At 39.4% G+C, this 17,039-nt stretch overlaps 1 protein-coding gene across 2 annotated transcripts in view; it reads left to right on the top strand.

The window, feature by feature from the left end:
* The first annotated feature begins 53 nt into the window (after positions 1-53).
* MTRR (5-methyltetrahydrofolate-homocysteine methyltransferase reductase) overlaps positions 54-17,039 on the top strand; it is a 32,961-nt gene continuing 15,975 nt past the window's right edge. For both annotated transcript variants that reach the window (XM_026842746.1, XM_026842745.1), the window contains exons 1-8: positions 54-210; positions 1,100-1,230; positions 4,529-4,715; positions 9,080-9,233; positions 10,406-10,523; positions 11,566-11,938; positions 14,259-14,381; positions 15,969-16,122. In XM_026842746.1, the coding sequence (XP_026698547.1) occupies positions 1,211-1,230; positions 4,529-4,715; positions 9,080-9,233; positions 10,406-10,523; positions 11,566-11,938; positions 14,259-14,381; positions 15,969-16,122 (1,129 nt within the window). In that variant the 5' untranslated portion in view covers positions 54-210; positions 1,100-1,210. The remainder of the gene's footprint in view (positions 211-1,099; positions 1,231-4,528; positions 4,716-9,079; positions 9,234-10,405; positions 10,524-11,565; positions 11,939-14,258; positions 14,382-15,968; positions 16,123-17,039) is intronic.

The raw sequence follows: 17,039 nt of genomic DNA, 5'->3' as shown, positions 1-17,039 counted from the left end.
ATGACGGGCAGCGCAGAGCCTGCCGGGAGCTTCCGGCGCCCTCCCGGCGGCCACTTTTCCTGCGGGGCGCGGCTCGGCCCGCCCTGCCCCGGCGTGGCCGCCTCCTGCTCTAGCTGCCGCTGGAGGTGTTATTTCCAGAGCCGAGTTTGTCCCTGTGTACGCGTGGGTCACAAGCGCGTCCTTCACCGCGAGCAGCTTCGTTCCCGGCAGGTGGGCGTCGGGTGCGCGCTCGGGGGAGAGCTGCGGCGCCGGGCGGGAGGCGAGGCGAGGAGAGGAGAGGAGCATGGCCCGGACCGGCGGGTGTTCGGGGGGCTCTGTTGCTGCAGCGGCTTTCAGGCCTGTGGTGTGGACTTGTCTTTAGGTCCCTAAAATCACTGTCCTTCGTCAGGGACAGCTCTCCCCCTTCTCAGTGGTTGATCCAACCATTTTTTTCTGGGCGAAGGGTCAGCCCTGGGCTCCGGAGGGTTTCATATGCATGTTTCATTCAAGTTTTAACGGTTTTTATGTTTGTCTTGGTTATAGAGTGAAAGTGATTATGAGTAAGGCACTAACTTAAAAAATGACATGGAAATGGCTTCATGGCTCTTAAGGCACAGTCCCACAACCCAGTTTAAAGGCACGCAGAAATATGTAAAGCTACTGTAGACGTTTCTTGAGGTTTTTATCCTGTCCATGGCCATGCAGTTTGGCATTCTTGACAGACCAGTATGATACATGAAGTAGGTAGTCTGGCCTTACTATAACTGTGTCATTGCTGGGGCCATCACATCAGGTATAGTGAAATTGTGTGGCTTGTTTGCTCCTACAGTGTGTTGAGTTATGGAATAGATGGACTCCCTGTTAATCATTTGTGGACTGTTAGTTTTCTGAGTACTGGTTCAGAGGTGCTATAATTTGTAATTTCATCCTTAGTTTCATTTTAAGTCCTGCTGTGAGCCAGCAATTGCTGGGTTGTTGTCTGAACTTAAGCATTGGTTTGGTTTTTGACATGCCACTACCAACACATCAACGTTAAAGGCTGCTAGTGTGGTAATACTATTAGAGGGATTCTTTAGAAAACTCGATAGTCAAGAATTATCATTTTTCCCCTTTATTTCAGTTGAACTTGTATAAGTGAAAGTGGCATATCATCTTTGAAGAGCGTGTAGCACCGCAGAGCAAGGACAATGTGGGCAGTATGTTCATCTGAGCCCAAGTCTGTTTGTACTTTATGATTGTGTTCATCTGCAGGTAGGTGTGGCTGATTTTCCTTTTAGCAGGCATCACTTGGTCAGTTTGTGCATGAAGTTCCTCTGGTTGATGACAGAAAAGATGCTCTCACAGGAAGAAACTCCTTGAATAGTTCAGATCGAATCAGGATCAAAGGAGTTTATTGATCAATGAATGACATAATTAACTGTCATGCAGTTAATTTAACTACTGTTTAGTCAGTTAATTGAACTATATATTCAAGATCAATAGCAACAATGCAACAGATATGATACTAGGCACATACAGAATCACAAAATCATCTAGGTTTGAAAAGACCTTGAAGATCATCTAGTCCAACTGTTAATCTAACACTGGCCCTTCTCAACTACACCAGATCTCTAAGTGCTATGTCAACCCTACTCTTAAACACCTCCAGGGATGGGGACTCCATCACTGCCCTGGGCAGCCCATTCCAAGGCCCAACAACCCCTTCTAGAAAGAAATGCTTCCTAATATCCAGTCTAAACCCCGGGCGCAACTTGAGGCCATTCCCTCTTGTCCTATCTCTTGTTACTTAGTTAAATAGACTCATCCCCAGTTCTCTGCAGTTTTCTTTCAGGTAGTTGTAGAGGGCAATGAGTTCTCCCCTCAGCCTCCTCTTCTCCAGACTGAACAACCCAAGTTCCCTCAGCCACTCCTCCTACGACCTGTGCTCCAGAGCCTTCACCAGCTTCGTTGCCCTTCTCTGGACATGCTCAAGTAATTCAATGTCTTTTTTGTAGTGCGGGGCCCAAAACTGAACACAGGAATCGAGGTGTGGCCTCACCAGTGCCGAGTACAGGGGTAAGATCACTTCTATGTCCCTGCTGGCCACGCTATTTCTGATGCAAGCCAGGATACCATTGGCCTTCTTGGCCACCTGTTAATAATGCCTTCAGTATCTAATTCCAAGGAATTGTCTAATTGTGGCCTCCCCTCTTCCCACGAGCACACATTTGCGCTGTCACGTACAAGCACAGTCCCCTCTCAGGAAGTAGGCATCTCAATCGCAATCCCCTCTTCTGGCCTTGTGGGTCCTCTTGTTTAGACATGCCTTCTGTGAGAGATGTTGGTGCTCTAATTCATGTGTCTATGCAGTCTACTAGGTGACACACCAGTGAGAAAGCTCCCTGTAAGTTCACATACATGCAGACAAAATGTGGGTAGCTACTTTTTGAACCCTTTACTGTTACTGTACTAGCTGGAGTAGAAGCAGTTCACAGTGTCTTACGGGGGGGCTGCTCTGCCTGGCCTAGACAGAGGTCTTGGTGCTGGTAGGGCGACATCTGGCCATGTTAAACCCCATTGTGACTGCTGTTCTTTCTGTTGCCCTCTCCCTCTGCTATTGCAAATTTTCATGCTTCTCAGAGCACCTTCCCAAGCTGACTCTTGTTTGAAGTCTGTTGGTAATCCCCTGGCTATAATGTTGGCAACTTACCCCTCAGCTATTTGTGTAGAAGACTTCTGTGCTATGGTGTGGTCCCAGTGGAAAACTGATTATATTCCTCCCTTTATGAGGTATAAGGAAGAATGTAGTAATGAAACTCCACTGTATCATTATTGGTTTTCTCCATCTATAGTCAGACATTGCCACCTGCTGACAAAACAATTAGGGTGAAAGCATAGCACATGACTAGGATAACTCTGTACAGCTACAGGGGTCTGAGGGTATTTAAACTGTATTTAAACTATTTCATAGGAATCGCTGTAATTTGTGTGTCACCAAATTTCTTTTCTTTTGGAAAACGAGGGTGAAAAATCATTTTGTGCATTGTTTTGGCATATGCATCTTCTTCTGTGCACATGCACATGAAGCTGGTTGCTTAAATGAATTTATTGAAAGCAACTGTTGAGGTAATTATTAGTATTTTTAGGTTATATAATGTAATTGATTTAAAATGAAAACTATAATGGAAAATGTAATAGAACAAAATACAAGGAAGGCCTTAAAATTTTCTAGTAATTACATTTTTCATGGAATTCTGGTATGGTACAGGCATTGTACTCTTAAGAGGCTATAGCTTAGTTTTTACTGCTTTTGATTTGCAAGTGTGCTTTAAAAAAAAAGAAATCTAATAGGAGAAATCTTCCGCAGTACTGTGGGGAGAAATATCATGTCAAATCAGTAGAGTGCAGTATTCTTACACAGTTGAGATATGTTTGTTTTCCTTTGAGAGAAAAACGAAAAAGATGCGCCTCAAATTACTTAGTCACAGGTTTCTCTGAATCGGTGTGTGTGTCTAGGACACTGAATGCAGTTGAATCTATGGGAGCAGCAGGTGAAGTACAGCAAACTGGGCCCAGGCATGTGAAAAAAATATTGAGTTGGGCACTGAAAATTACTCAGTTGTAATTCTAGGTATTTGAGTTCTACTGCAGCTCCCTAGCAGCGACAAAATATGGACAGAAGATTAATTTATAATACACGCATGTGGGACGTTCTACTTGTCTCTCTTGTTCACTGCTTCTTGAAGTTGTCCTTACATCTGTTGTGTTCTGTCCGTGTCAAAATCATGAAAGAAAACTTCTCACATTCAAACTTTGATGGGACAGGTGAATTAATAAGGTTATGCATCTCATTCATCCTGCTGCTTGCAAGACTTTGTGAGGAAGTGACATTTTATGCTACAGCAGATTTCTCTAAGGTGGTTTCTTATTTTTAGGAGAAAAAACCCTAAACAGTCAATTCTGTAGATGCACTTTTGTAAGAAGCTCCTTTTCGAAATATGAAATAAAAAACAGTGTTTGTGTTCTAGAACATAGACATAATGGACAGTAAAGCGTAAAGGCATTTAGTACTGATAAAGTACCAATTTCAGAAAAGAAGAAACTGACAATTTTTTTTTTTTTTTTTTCACATACATTGTAGTTTGATTTCACCAGGTCTATGTTTTACTTTGTTTTGATTTTGAATACACTTCAGAAAATTGGCCAAAGCAGTCACTGACTTGAAGTGGAAAATATGACTTATGTAATAAAAATAGTATATACTTTCCTGAAACTAATTTCTCTATTGTATTGTTTACAAACTAGATTCTTAATACCACGGATGTTCAATATTACTGCAACATCAGGGCACTACAGCACATATGACCAATACCACGAGTCCTTTGCAACCCGGCCCACAAAGCTGGGTTGTGAGAAATGGCTTCTCTTCAGAGTAGATGCCTCATTTCCAAGTTAAACACCAGTACTACTGTCCTTTAAAGTATCTCTTTTTAATCTAATAAGCAAAGCAAAATCTTGCTGTTCTGCATGAAATAAATTCACTTCTTTTCCCTTCTTTTTTCCCCTGCAGTGTCTTTAAAAAAAAAAAAAAAAAAAGTTTTCTGCTTTGGGAAATGTGCTGTAATTTAAAAAGGAGGTTTTTGCTCCTCTATGCAACACAAAAGGGGCAGGCAAAAGCCATAGCTGAGGAAATATGGCAGCAAGCAGGTACCCATGGACTTGAAGCTGATATGCACTGCATAAGTGAAGTGGACAAGGTGAGATATTGTATGCTATTTTGAAAAAATAGGTATTTAAGGGATACATTTTTCTTCATGTGCTTGAGTTATGGCTGCTAATAGTCATGAAGGCTGAGCACATGCACCCACCTAAAATATACCATCTAGTTTTAAATTTTTGTTTCTTATGAATCAGTAATTTGGACCAATACTCAGATGCTTAATAGCCTTCTGCCAAAGGTACATCTTTCTTGTGATTTTTCTTATTAGAACAGTAAATTAATATATCTTTGATCTTTCTTCTAGCAAGAGTGCAGTGACTTCTTAAAAACTATTGATGTATGCAGTAGTAAATCAATTTATAGTTACTGGTCAGGTCTCCTGTTGTTAGAAATTACACTTTTTGTTGTTGTTGTTGGTTTTGTGTTGCGTTAAGGTCCTGTGTTCTGTTGACTGTGGGCTCTAGCATGACTGAGGGGTCTTCCTGAGTTACTTAGCATATGAACTACAGATCCCACTGGATACACTCAAGTCGTATTCTAGAAAGAAATAAAAAGCTTGTCTGGAGCAAGGAAATGGGTCTTTATTATTTGTTGTTATTCAAAGGTAAGGAGCTGAAAACTTGATGTCTGTCTGTAACTAGAAGCAATATGGACTGTTAATTTCCTTCACAAAGTACTTTCACCTGTTCGTCTTCAAAAAAAACATTTAAAAAACCCCCAACCAAACAGAACATGATAGCCTTTTATTTCATATGAGATGAGCAGAAGATAACACCTAAAAGTTTTTTCATGCAGTGGAAAATATGAGAAGTTTATAAAAATAATTTAGTTCCCTTTGAGCAAGTTGCTTTCTTGGGGACACACTACATGTTGGGTAGCTGGACATCTTCTTTTGAATGAATGTACACTGAGTGTAGCAAAATGTTACAAAGAGACTTTTATGCAGCCAGCAGATAATATTCTTCCATTTCATTTCTCCTGCATTTGACAGGTTTGGAGATTAGTTTGAGGAAAGTGGCAGGCAGGATATTTCTAGCCCTTTTAGTGGCTTGCCACTTGAATAAATCTATTTTGTCAAATTTGGCAAGATGACTCAGAGCTATGAGTTACTGTTGATGAGGTAGAAAGATGCAGTGAATTGAGAACCTGAGAATTGGGCATGGAGGAAAAAAGTAATTTCTGTGGCTTTGTAGATTTCATCACTTAATCTTTTCCTTACTCTTTACTGTAAATAAAGAGAATTTCTAGAATCTTAAGTGTAATTGGGAAGGGGAAGGCAGGGTGGCATAATGTACTGAAGCAAGAGCTTGCTTGAATTTGGTGGGGCCTCTTCTGAAGTCCTTTGGACATGTTAGATCTGAGAGTTTATTCCACAGCATGCACAGCTCAGAGAGGGATGTGTCTATGCTTTAGGTAAGGAAGTAAGAGGTTTCTGTTTTGTTCATATTTGTCAGTTAGAAGGCCCATCTTTATGTGGCTGTTGGGTATTTTTCAGGCATCGTCATCACTTAAAGGGAGTTCTGTGAAGGTCTATGGATGGAGTAGGTGGCTACAGAGTCAATAGTCATAACATGATCCTGTTGCCATACAAAAATTGTCAAATACTGTTTGTTTCTTGGAAACACTGGCTGTTTACAAGTAGTATCTCTCACCTACACTCTCATAGGTGGGAAAAGGTCATAAATCTTTAGTTGGTTACTGTGGTTGCTTTATATGCTTGATGAAAGACTGAAATAAAGTGGAAATAAGGTAGGAGCAGTAAAATAGGAGGCTAAATTAAAATAATCTTGAGTCATAATGCATGTAGTCAGCCTTGGATGAGTTATCTGAATAAGCACATTTTTCATGATACATATTATTCTGGGTAAGACACATCTGGGTGTCTCATCCCATCCTTTTCCTTCAGCAGTCATTCACAGCCTGAGCAGGCTCTCACTGCTGTTGTGTGATATTTTTTGCCTCAGCTGAGGAGTGCTTTTGAAGGAAAGGGAAAGACTGAGACAAAGATGTAACACTAAGGACGAAGTGGAAAGTAGAGTAAAAAAACCTATGTAATTGTGTAAGGTTCTTGTTGATCTAGTGACATATCTGACCTCCCAGTAATTGACACAAATTAATGCAGGACCTCTAGTCAAATGTTTGGGTTCCTAAAGGTCCTTAAGTTTGCAGAGGAGAATGTGCAGTGGAGCAAGCAAAAATTTAGTAAACTAATCACACCTCTGTTCTAATACACCACTTTTTACTTTCTGAGCTTGTATATTTTTTCTTTTTTTTTAATGGAACACAATTTAGTGTAAATTTTTATATGATACCAGTAGACCCTTGCTTCTTTTACTTGAAGAATTTGCTTTTGTTTGTAAATGCAGTAGTCATCTGTAACAATGTACTGCAGAAGCTGCTGTAATTATACTTACAAATCTGCTGTGGAAGTTCTGAAAATCTGAGTTACTGCAACAGGACCTTAAAGGCTTTTTTGCACAATTTATAGTTTAAGTTTTTGAAGTCTTGGGAATTTGTGAGTACTCAGAGTTTGCCTGAACTTGAAAAAGACAAGACCTCTGTTTGGAACAGCCCTGGACCACAACTCACTGAAGTCTGGCAAAGTACTTGGGGAACATCCTTGCATGCTTACTCTTATCCTTTTGTAGGCACCTGCTGTTGGCCACTGTTAGAGGCAGGACGCTGTTCCAGATGGTAATTTAAGTTGCTCCATGCAGCTGCTTTTAGGTTCTTCAGGAAGGTTTTGGAAAAAGTCACAACAGCAAACCCCTTGATAATCTGTTTCTTTGTATTCCTAACCTTATTGGATTGGAGGTGTCGGGGTAACTTTTTGCATGCCTTGAGGAGGAGATAAGGTTTGAGTCATTTATTGAGTGAAGTATTTAGAACATAACTCCTCAAACTCTGAACTTTTGAGTCCTGAAGCTGCTTGAAATGCAACATAGCATCTCTTGCAATCTTTATATTTTCTCATAACCCTACTCTTTTATTAAACTTGGAACACTGGGAGAGAGAGTTTAGACTGAAACCAAAAGGGAGAAGTAAAAGGAGCTTGGGTTACTTATTATGGCAAAAAGGAGGCTAAAGAGTGACCTAATAGCAGCCTACTTGGGCCAGACTCTTGGCAGCAGAAGACTGTACAACAGCAGGCAAAATTCACTGAGTACAGCCTGATAAACAGATTTGATACTAGTGGAGAAGCTCTTCTGAGTGGAAGAGGCTGCCTAGAAAAGTGGAATCTCTACCCTTAGAAATTTTCAAAATTCAGCCAGAGCCATAGCTGACCTAAGGCAGTTGGCAGTTAGTCCACATTGAAACATGGGTCAGGACTAGGTGATCTCCAGAGGTCACTCCTGAACAAGGTGTCTGTGATTCCGTGGAGCTGTGTTTTGCATAGGTTGCTATAGCTATCCATGTGATTCAAGACCTGTAGCCCAATAGGGGTGCTGTGAAAGGTGACCTGAGAGACAGCATGCTGGCACAGTGCTGCTGCCTGCTGTCAGAGGAAAGCTGAAATAATCAACGAAACAGAATGTTTTTTTACATGAGAAGTAATAAATGATTGCATGAGACTTGAATTTATGGAACTGATGCACAATCCCAAATATAGGCAGTTCTCGTCGACCTGGTGTAATGGGAGTAAACCCCTATAAAACTATGGGAAATGTGGAAGCTTGGTATTAGCAAAGGGGGGAGAAATGAACTGATGACAGGGGGAAGGGGCCAAAATGAATCAGACTGTAGAGCACCGTGACTGATTATCTCTGTGCGGAGCTACCTTATTTCCCCCAAAGCACAGGAGTTTTTTTGTGGCAAAGACAGATGTAACATGGAAGTTAGACAGAACCAAATGATCCCTAATGGACCTTAGAAATGATCCCCAGTTTGTACAGCCACATCCTTGTACAGCCACATCCCAGTTATCAGTGAAATTACTAGGATAATGTCTGTGTGATTGTGATTGTACGTACAAAAATATTTTTTCCACTTGACAAAGCAAATACTGTAGGAGTTGTGTATTTAAGCTGAGTGCAGTTGTGAAGTATTCTTTGTGTGTGTACTAGCCTCCTCAAAATGCTGCTCTTTGTTTTTATATGGGATCATGGGCTAATTCTGGTTGGCAGGGACTTCATGAGGTCATCACACAGCTGGGTCGGCTGAGGTCAGAACAGATTCCTCAGGGCTTTAGCCAGGCTGCTCTTGAAAACTCAAACCAAAGTAACTTGTAATATCCAAAATTACTTGTAATTACTTGAATACTTTCTGCAGTTTAATACAAGTAAGATGAGATTAAACATTTTTCTGTGTACCTTTGGGAAGAGGAAAGGCAGAAGATAATATTTAAGGCCAGAAATAGGTATCAAATGGCACCTTGTAACTTACTTGTTGTATTACTTGTAGTATAACCTGGAAACAGAAAAGGATCCTGTAGTTATTGTTATATCCACTACTGGTACTGGAGATCCACCAGACACTGCCCGCAAGTTTGTAAAGAAAATTCAAGACACTACCTTGCCAGCTGATCATTTCGCACATCTCCAGTATGGATTGCTAGGTGATTTAATATTTTCTATATTATTGCAGCACTAGTCTGTCAGTGAATAATTTTTATATTTTTTACTTGTGAATAGGTTGTTTGGTTTTTTTTAAGTGCTTATAAAACATTTATAACATAAACAGCTTTTTTCTGTAATGTCCTTTATGAGCAATAAAGGAACAGTGTCACAGAAATGATCTGAATGTAATCTACCAATTGAATTTTTTTATAGTCTGATTTTCTTTTCATAAACAACATATGATATAAGCTATCTATAATTGTTGAAGTTTTAATTCTGTGTCTAGTCTCTGTGGACTAGATAAGTTTACTTGACTTAGAAGTACTTGGGCATTTTTCTATATTAAAGGAAAGGCAGTATAAAATGTTCTTTAAGGTTTTAAGATCATCCTATCCCTTTACATTTGCAATAATTTTTAAAATTTTGAATGTCATACTCATCAATAGAAGGAATGTTCTATTAAACATTCTAGGTTAAGGATTGATATGAAAAATACAGATTTGGCAAAATGCTTCTGCTGGGGTTCTGGGATTGTTGGATAATGATGAGGTATGTGTGACTGATCACTTTTAGTGTGGGCCAGTTTAGTTGATCTCTTAAAATCTTGGGTTGTCCATGAACATAACTCCTGAGTCCACTGACAAAGTGGTAACAATGAGTATCTTCTTATAATAGAACATCTTTACAACTGTTACAGGGCAGAAAACCCAGCACACTAAACATGAGATCTACAAAGAAATCTGATTCCTGGGGAGGAGGATATTGGACCAAATTTTCTCATGCACATTTTCCTACATTTCTCTCTTCATATTGTTTAAAAATACTCCTGTGTTTTATTATGTTTTTTCAAGGTTCCAATATTTTTGAAGTACTTTTCATACTCTCCTTTACATTGTTGACATATATTAACAATGAAGGTGAAATAGTTTCTTCTGGTAATTCACATACAGTTTATCAGTATCAGTGTATGAGGAGGAACCACTTTTTCAGCTCTACTTTGGGACAAACACATGGTTTTTTTGAATGTTATAAAAGTGTCCTGCTAATGTTCACTTTGCTATATCAGATTCTTTTGTTTGCCTGCAACAAAATCCTGTGTTGCCTTTGCAGATCTGTGTATCTTGTGTGGCTGGCTGGCTGACTGACATGATTGCTCTTTTGAATTTGCTAGGTCTGGGAGATTCAGAGTACACATTCTTTTGTAATGGTGGAAAGACAGTAGACAAACGACTTCAAGAACTTGGTGCCCAGCACTTCTACAACACAGGATTAGCAGATGATTGTGTAGGGTAAGAGCTGAATGAATTTGATTTTTATTTCTTCAAGATGCAGTAGTTACATGTGAATTTGTCTAATTGGTCTGAACTCTTTGAAATTTGAATTTGAATACTCAGCACCACATAGGAATGAGCCCTGTCTGAACACAGTATGCCTTTTCAACCTCAACTGCCATTAAATAAAACTCCATTTTTAAAGTGTGAGCAAACATCTGTAATGTCTGGAAAAAATCTAGAAATTAGTTAGTTCAGAATAAGTGCAGGGGTTTAAAAATGTAGTCTGTTTACTGAAGCAAATAAAAATAAATCCAGTTCCCATTACGTGTGGTACTGGGTAATAAGATCCCTTTTTACATAAAGATCAGACTTTTATTCAAGCTCACATCTTGCAGTAGAGCTGCTTTACAGAAACCCTACAATGTTGTGGGGTTTTTTTTTCTCTTCTGCAAAACATCTTTTTTGTTTGGTTTTGATCACTATAGAGAAATTATGTAAGAAGGTTTTTTCGATTGCTGTAGAGGAATTATGTAATAAAATAACTCCCTTCCTGTTCTGTTGCTCTTTCTGACCAGTAGTCTGCAGTCTTGGCTTATTTATTTTGAACTGCAGAGTATATCGGTTCTGTGCATGATGATGCAAGACAGTTGAACACAAACATTGCCATAATCATAAAACTTTTATCTTGTGTTCTAAAAGAATAAAAATAGAACATTAGTGTAAGCTATTGATGTTGCTGTTGCACGATGAAAAGTTGCATGTTTTGCTACCATCCCTTCAACTTCCTGTCATAAAGTTCAGCATAAGAAAATAAAAATGAGAAAGTGGAAGAAGAGCAACACTTTAGACTCCATAAATTTGCGTAGTTGTAATAACTGAATTAAAATATTTTTTTAACAAAAAGGTAATCTTGGTAACAGCCACAGATGCATATTAAAAATGGAAAATGAATAGTGTTTTTAGCTTTTGTGGTCTTTTCATTATTTGTAACGTAACAGTCCAGTAAGTCACAATAATTAATCCATCTCCTTTTTTTTTTCTTTTAATCCATTTGCAGTTTGGAGTTAGTGGTTGATCCTTGGATTGATGGACTTTGGCCTGCCCTCAAGGAAACATTTCTACTGCAGAAAGAAAAAGAAGGCATGAGCAGTGTTGCCAATGCTGTTTCCAGCTCTCTCTCTGCAGCCCCGCATGTTGTGCATGAACTAAATTTAAGCTCAGAAGTAAAGAACTTGAAGCTAGAAGATGAGGGAGAGAGGAGTTCTGATGTCCTATCACAGAAACTGGTTGACATCAGTCTTGTGGCTTCAAATAGAGACACTGAACCTTCACTTGTTCATTCTGTCCCTCCTGTCTCTCACTCTGCTCTTAATATTCCTGCCTTGCCACCAGAATATATAGAGGTGCAGTTTCAGGGCACCCATGGTGAGGTAAGGACTTCACTTTGAATGATGAAAGCCTCCAGCTCTGGTAGGAGCATGAGTGTACACTCCTACATACAGCTCCAAAGAGCAAATTGATACTTACATAAAGGAGATTGTGCGTTCAGGGACATAGGGTTTTGAATTGTAAGTGAAAGATCTGTTCATATTGTGAAAATGTAGTTACCACCATAGGACTTACAGACACTTATGTCAGGGTATAATTTAGCTAAATAATAATTTGGCATTGTAGTGCCAGGAATGGAAGAGTGATAAAGTCCTCAGTGGCTTATGTTAGGACAGTGAAAACAACTTCCTGTAGTATGAGTATAGTACAATTTCTGTTCAGATTTTTAGTACTTTCAGAATGCCTTAAGAGGGTGTAAAATTGCTCAGAACTTTGCTGCATATTTAATAATAGAGAAACTTGTTATAAAAACATGATCATAATTTTACCATTGGAAATGGAAGATGAACTGTAGTTCAAAAGCCACTGTGCTTTTCCTATGAAGCCTTGTTGAACAAAGACTTGCTGTACAAAGAGAAGAAATAGCATGAGCTGGGAATCATCTCCAGTTAGCATATTTAGTGTTCAAAATTAACTAGAAATCATGACAAACTTTTCTGGTTGCCTGCCAAAGGGCAGACATTTTGGTTATCTGTGTGAGGGAGCAGTGAGGTCTGGCTGCTCGTTAAATGACAGGGAGCCAGACGCTAAGCAACACAACCAGCCCTGTCCCCTGATAGCCAAGTGATGCAAACCAGGAGGTGGCAGCCAAGATCAGTCAAGAGTGCAGGCCATTGGGCAACTTTGCAGGAGTGAGGCAGGTCTGGGGCCAAGCCAGGAAGTTGGTCTGCAGATCCAGGCCTGGATCAACAGGTCTGTAGCGAGGCATGGGCATGGTTGTGGCCGAGCTGCTGACCAGTACTCAGGTGATGTAGCTCGGTCAGGGACTGAAGGCCCAGGGCTGATCTGAGCTGAGGCTCCTGGGCCCGTGGGAAGAAGAGCTGGGGACAGAGTTCTCCAGTGAGGCTGGTTAGGACCATGAAAGGCCGTTAGTATCCTCAGGGCCCTGACACGCTCTGTTGAGAGTGCCAGTGGTACTGCTGAGAGAATCACTTAGTCTAGCTAATACAATTATGTAAGAGTGTATGAATTTAAACACTGAATAATTTTGCTTTTCTTTTAAACCTCATATTGTAGTTCATTTTGCTCAGGTGGTTGAATTAAATAATCCAAATTACTGAAACAAAGATTTATGGTTTAGAGGTACTCTTTGATTAAAGACTAATACTTGGGTTGAAAGTGGTGCTACAGTGCTCTGTTGTGGTTTAACCCTAGCTAACATCTAAGCACCATATAGTTGCTCTCTCACTCCCCCCAGGTGGAATGGGGGAGAGAATTGGAAGGATGAAAGTGAGAAAACTCGTCCCATTTAAGAGAATAATAAAACTTCTAACTGTTGGTCTCAAGTGATTCTCCTGTCTACTTTTTTTTTAATAGAAAATATCTAGATTAATCAGTATCCTTTTACTAGTAGAATAATTCCTTTCCATTTGACAGAGTGGTGTTGGGGACATTTGGTATCTCCCACCTCTTTCCATATTTGTCTGTATCGATCTCAAATGAAGCTTGCTGACGATAGTGATGGAGGAATGAGGGCTGTAGTCTGATCTTCAAGTGACAGTCTGACAGAGGTGATCTGGAATTGCTCTTGGTGCCCACTCACAATTCTTAGGGCACATTTTCACCAGCGCAGAAATGTGGCATAACATGATGCTGTTTTGTGTTGTGGAGTTTGCTGATTAGCTCTACATTTAACTGTAATTTTAAAAATTTCTCTCATAAATTGCCTTTAATTATAGCCCCATCTGCACCCCACAGTCTTAATCTGTAAATCTGCCGTGATGTTTTTAAATAGCTTCTGGTTTTACTTCTTATGTCTATTCTGTACACCTAGTAATCATTTAATTAGGCAGGAGGGTTTTGGGTTTTAACATAAATGCCATTTTCTAATTGGCTATTTTCAAGGCAGCTCTTGAAAAAGGAAACATCTAGCTGCATTTGATAGTCATTTAGGCGCATTAGACTGTTCAAGCCTACTGACTTTTTATATTTGAATATATGCCTGGTACTGTGTAGATGTGATTTTTTTTTTTTTTTCCAAATGTAGAGCAAAACACTATCTATATAGAAGATTCATGTTTTTCTTCATTGTTTTGAATTGTTTTCTAAGATTGTTTTTAAAAAATTGTACCAACAATAATTCTTGTATGTCATATAAGATGTCATAAATTTTTAGCTTTAATTTTTTGTGTCCTCTTTCAGAATCCACATCTGTCCTCACTGATTTCAGAGGGAACAACCTTTGAAGTGCCAGTTACAAAAGCATATCAGCTCACCAGAGAAGATGCGATAAAAACTGCATTGCTCTTAGAACTTAATGTTGCAGTAAGTTAGTGATGGCTTTTTCTTTAGTGGGTTAAAATGAAGGGCGGAATGTATAATACATAACGGGGGAAAATTATTAATTTGACTGTTTAAAAAAAAAAATATTTCCCTATACAACAGAATGTCAGCTTAGGCTGATCCATTTTGCAAATGCAAAGCATGATTTACTTATTGAAAGGTATAACTCCATGGAAGTCAAAGCAGAAATAAAGTGTCAAATTAATTTCTTTATTGTTCCGTGGATATTGTATTGACTGCAATACCTTTTGAAGGGAATTACAGTGGAGAAGGGCAAGCAGGGAGTATTGAAAATGAATAATCCTTCATTTGTAAGTATACAATTTAGGAAATATTCAGAAATTGTGTAGTAAATTGTGACTATTCCATGTGGCAGATAATCTACATGATCATACTATTTGAATTATTACTTAAGTGATAAGAATCGTTAGCTCTTGAGCACTGTTTTTGCCTCTGACGTTCATTTGCTCTGACATGTAAACATACTCAAACTGTCAACTTCTGTTACCCTAGACATAAAAATTGATTTAGTTTATTCAGGGAAGATCACATTTTGTATACTGGTTTGAAGATGAAAAGCGGAGAATGCTCGATATTACTCTCCAAGAAATCTTTAAAAGGAAAATATGTTCCTTTTGAGTGGTTTTCCAAATTTGTAAAATTATCCTTTGGAATATTGTGCTTTTGGTAGTAACTTTTATTGGACTCTGTTAGCCTAGTCTGTGTCAGTTTCCCTGGGACATCTTTAAATCTCAGTTATAAATAGTCTACTAAGTTTTGAGCAAGTCTCTGAGATTTCATGGGGTTTTGCATATATCTGTATGTATACATGTATCCTGTCATCAACACACTGAAAATTTGAATGTTTTGTGCCTTTTTTTTCCTCACATTCTCAACAGCCTGTCTATACAGGTCACCTTGCCTGATGCGTAAGGGAAACATAATGATGCAAGTATAATTCTCTATGTTTCTGTAACAGGCAGAAGCTTGAGTAGGGTTTTAGCAGTTCGGCACAAGAACCTTGGCCAGCTAAGTAGAATCTAGGTCTTAAGATCTCAGACACCTTCTGATTTTCACTGTGCTCTTCCCTTGCTGTTTTTCTTTTTTAGCTCCAAAAATAGTTGGGGTCATTTCAGTCACAGTTTATCAAATAGTTTAACAACAAATTTTCTTTTAGCAATAATGTGTTTCTCTACAAAGTCACATTATTTATGAGGACTTCATTTCTCTGCTCTTCTCAAGCCAGAAAACAAAGTACATCAGTAATTAATGATCTGGACTGATTATGTAACGCATTCTTCTGTTTAGGCTGCTCAGCAGCTCTTATTAAAGAGTGTCCAAATATTTAAACCAGATAAGGAAAGATTTTTCTACTTAGTAAGGTTAAACCTGAAAAGAAGACATGAGTTTCTGATGTGATCCAAACAGTGAAGTGCTAGTACAGAGTAAGAGAACATAGGACTTCATGTGACTGTGCTAGTAGGAAAATTGCTGCTGTTAGGAGTGGGGATGCTATTTGCCTTGGTTTATGATACAATTTAATAGAAATTATCTCATATTTTAAAATAGGATACAGCCTTCGACTACCAGCCTGGAGATGCCTTCTGTGTAATGTGTCCCAACAATGTCAATGAGGTAGAAGAACTTCTTCAAATCTTGGGACTTTCTGAAAAAGGAGAGTTCTTCGTTTGTGTAAAGGTTAAGCAGGGCACTAAAAAGAAAGGTACAGTGTGATGCACTGGTCATGAACAAATACTCCTTTCTGTATTGGTAGTAGTTAGCATGCATACTTGGGACACAGCTGTTATTTCATTGAGGCATGTTGGAAGTCACAGAGATGTGTTAAAAAAGAGAGGACACACAGAATGCTCTTGCTGTTTTTGCTATACATAAGTTAGCTTCTAACTGGGAACTTGAGCCTGGCATTGGCATTCATCCATCTCATTCTTTCTCTGCGGTCCTTCATGTTCATGGAGACGAGTCCTTAATCACATAACTTAATAATCCCCCACTTGAAAGTAAAATCTCTCCTTGCACAGCACTTCTCATCAATATGTTTTACATCCTAAGAGGGTCACATGCCTGAAGCAGAAGACTTAGGGGCCTGTGCAGCTGTGGATCTGTTCTGTTGAGTCTTATGAAATGCCTCAGAAGGGTTAGCTGCAGGTTCAAGGTATGCCTATTTACTGCCAGCTTGACCTGTGAGAATTACTCCTTTCTTGCTTTGCAGTTGGTGTCTTAATGGTGCTCCTGAGTTGTGCCTTTAGTTCTGCAGGGTCAGGTAGGGCTCCTTGTTTCCATTCTATGGGTAAATCAGTTCCCATGGTGAGATGTCCTGCATAATTGAGGGCAACAAAAGCTGTCCCTTAAGTATGAGACATGATTGGCAAACAACTCACTTGTTGATGAGGTGAGTTTATATGACAGGCCATGTTGCAACATGTCATGTGGGATGTCCAGGCCCAGCTCATCCCCATCCTTGCTGCCCACTCCAGTATCTAACATCTGCTGGAGAGGGGTCACTGCTTAGATATGGTGCAGAGCCAGTATTGGTTACAGCCTGGGGTTGAGCCCTGCATGTGCCGGGCTGGTCAGACTGTTACCTAGTCCTGAGCACCCTCAAACTAAAGGCAGTGTCAC

This window comes from Athene cunicularia, assembly GCF_003259725.1.
Source record: "Athene cunicularia isolate RWA chromosome 2 unlocalized genomic scaffold, athCun1 chr2_part1, whole genome shotgun sequence".
NCBI classification, from domain to species: Eukaryota; Metazoa; Chordata; class Aves; order Strigiformes; family Strigidae; genus Athene; species Athene cunicularia.
The sequence above is the reverse complement of the archived record's forward strand: the minus strand, read 5'-3'. Positions and strand labels throughout refer to the sequence as shown.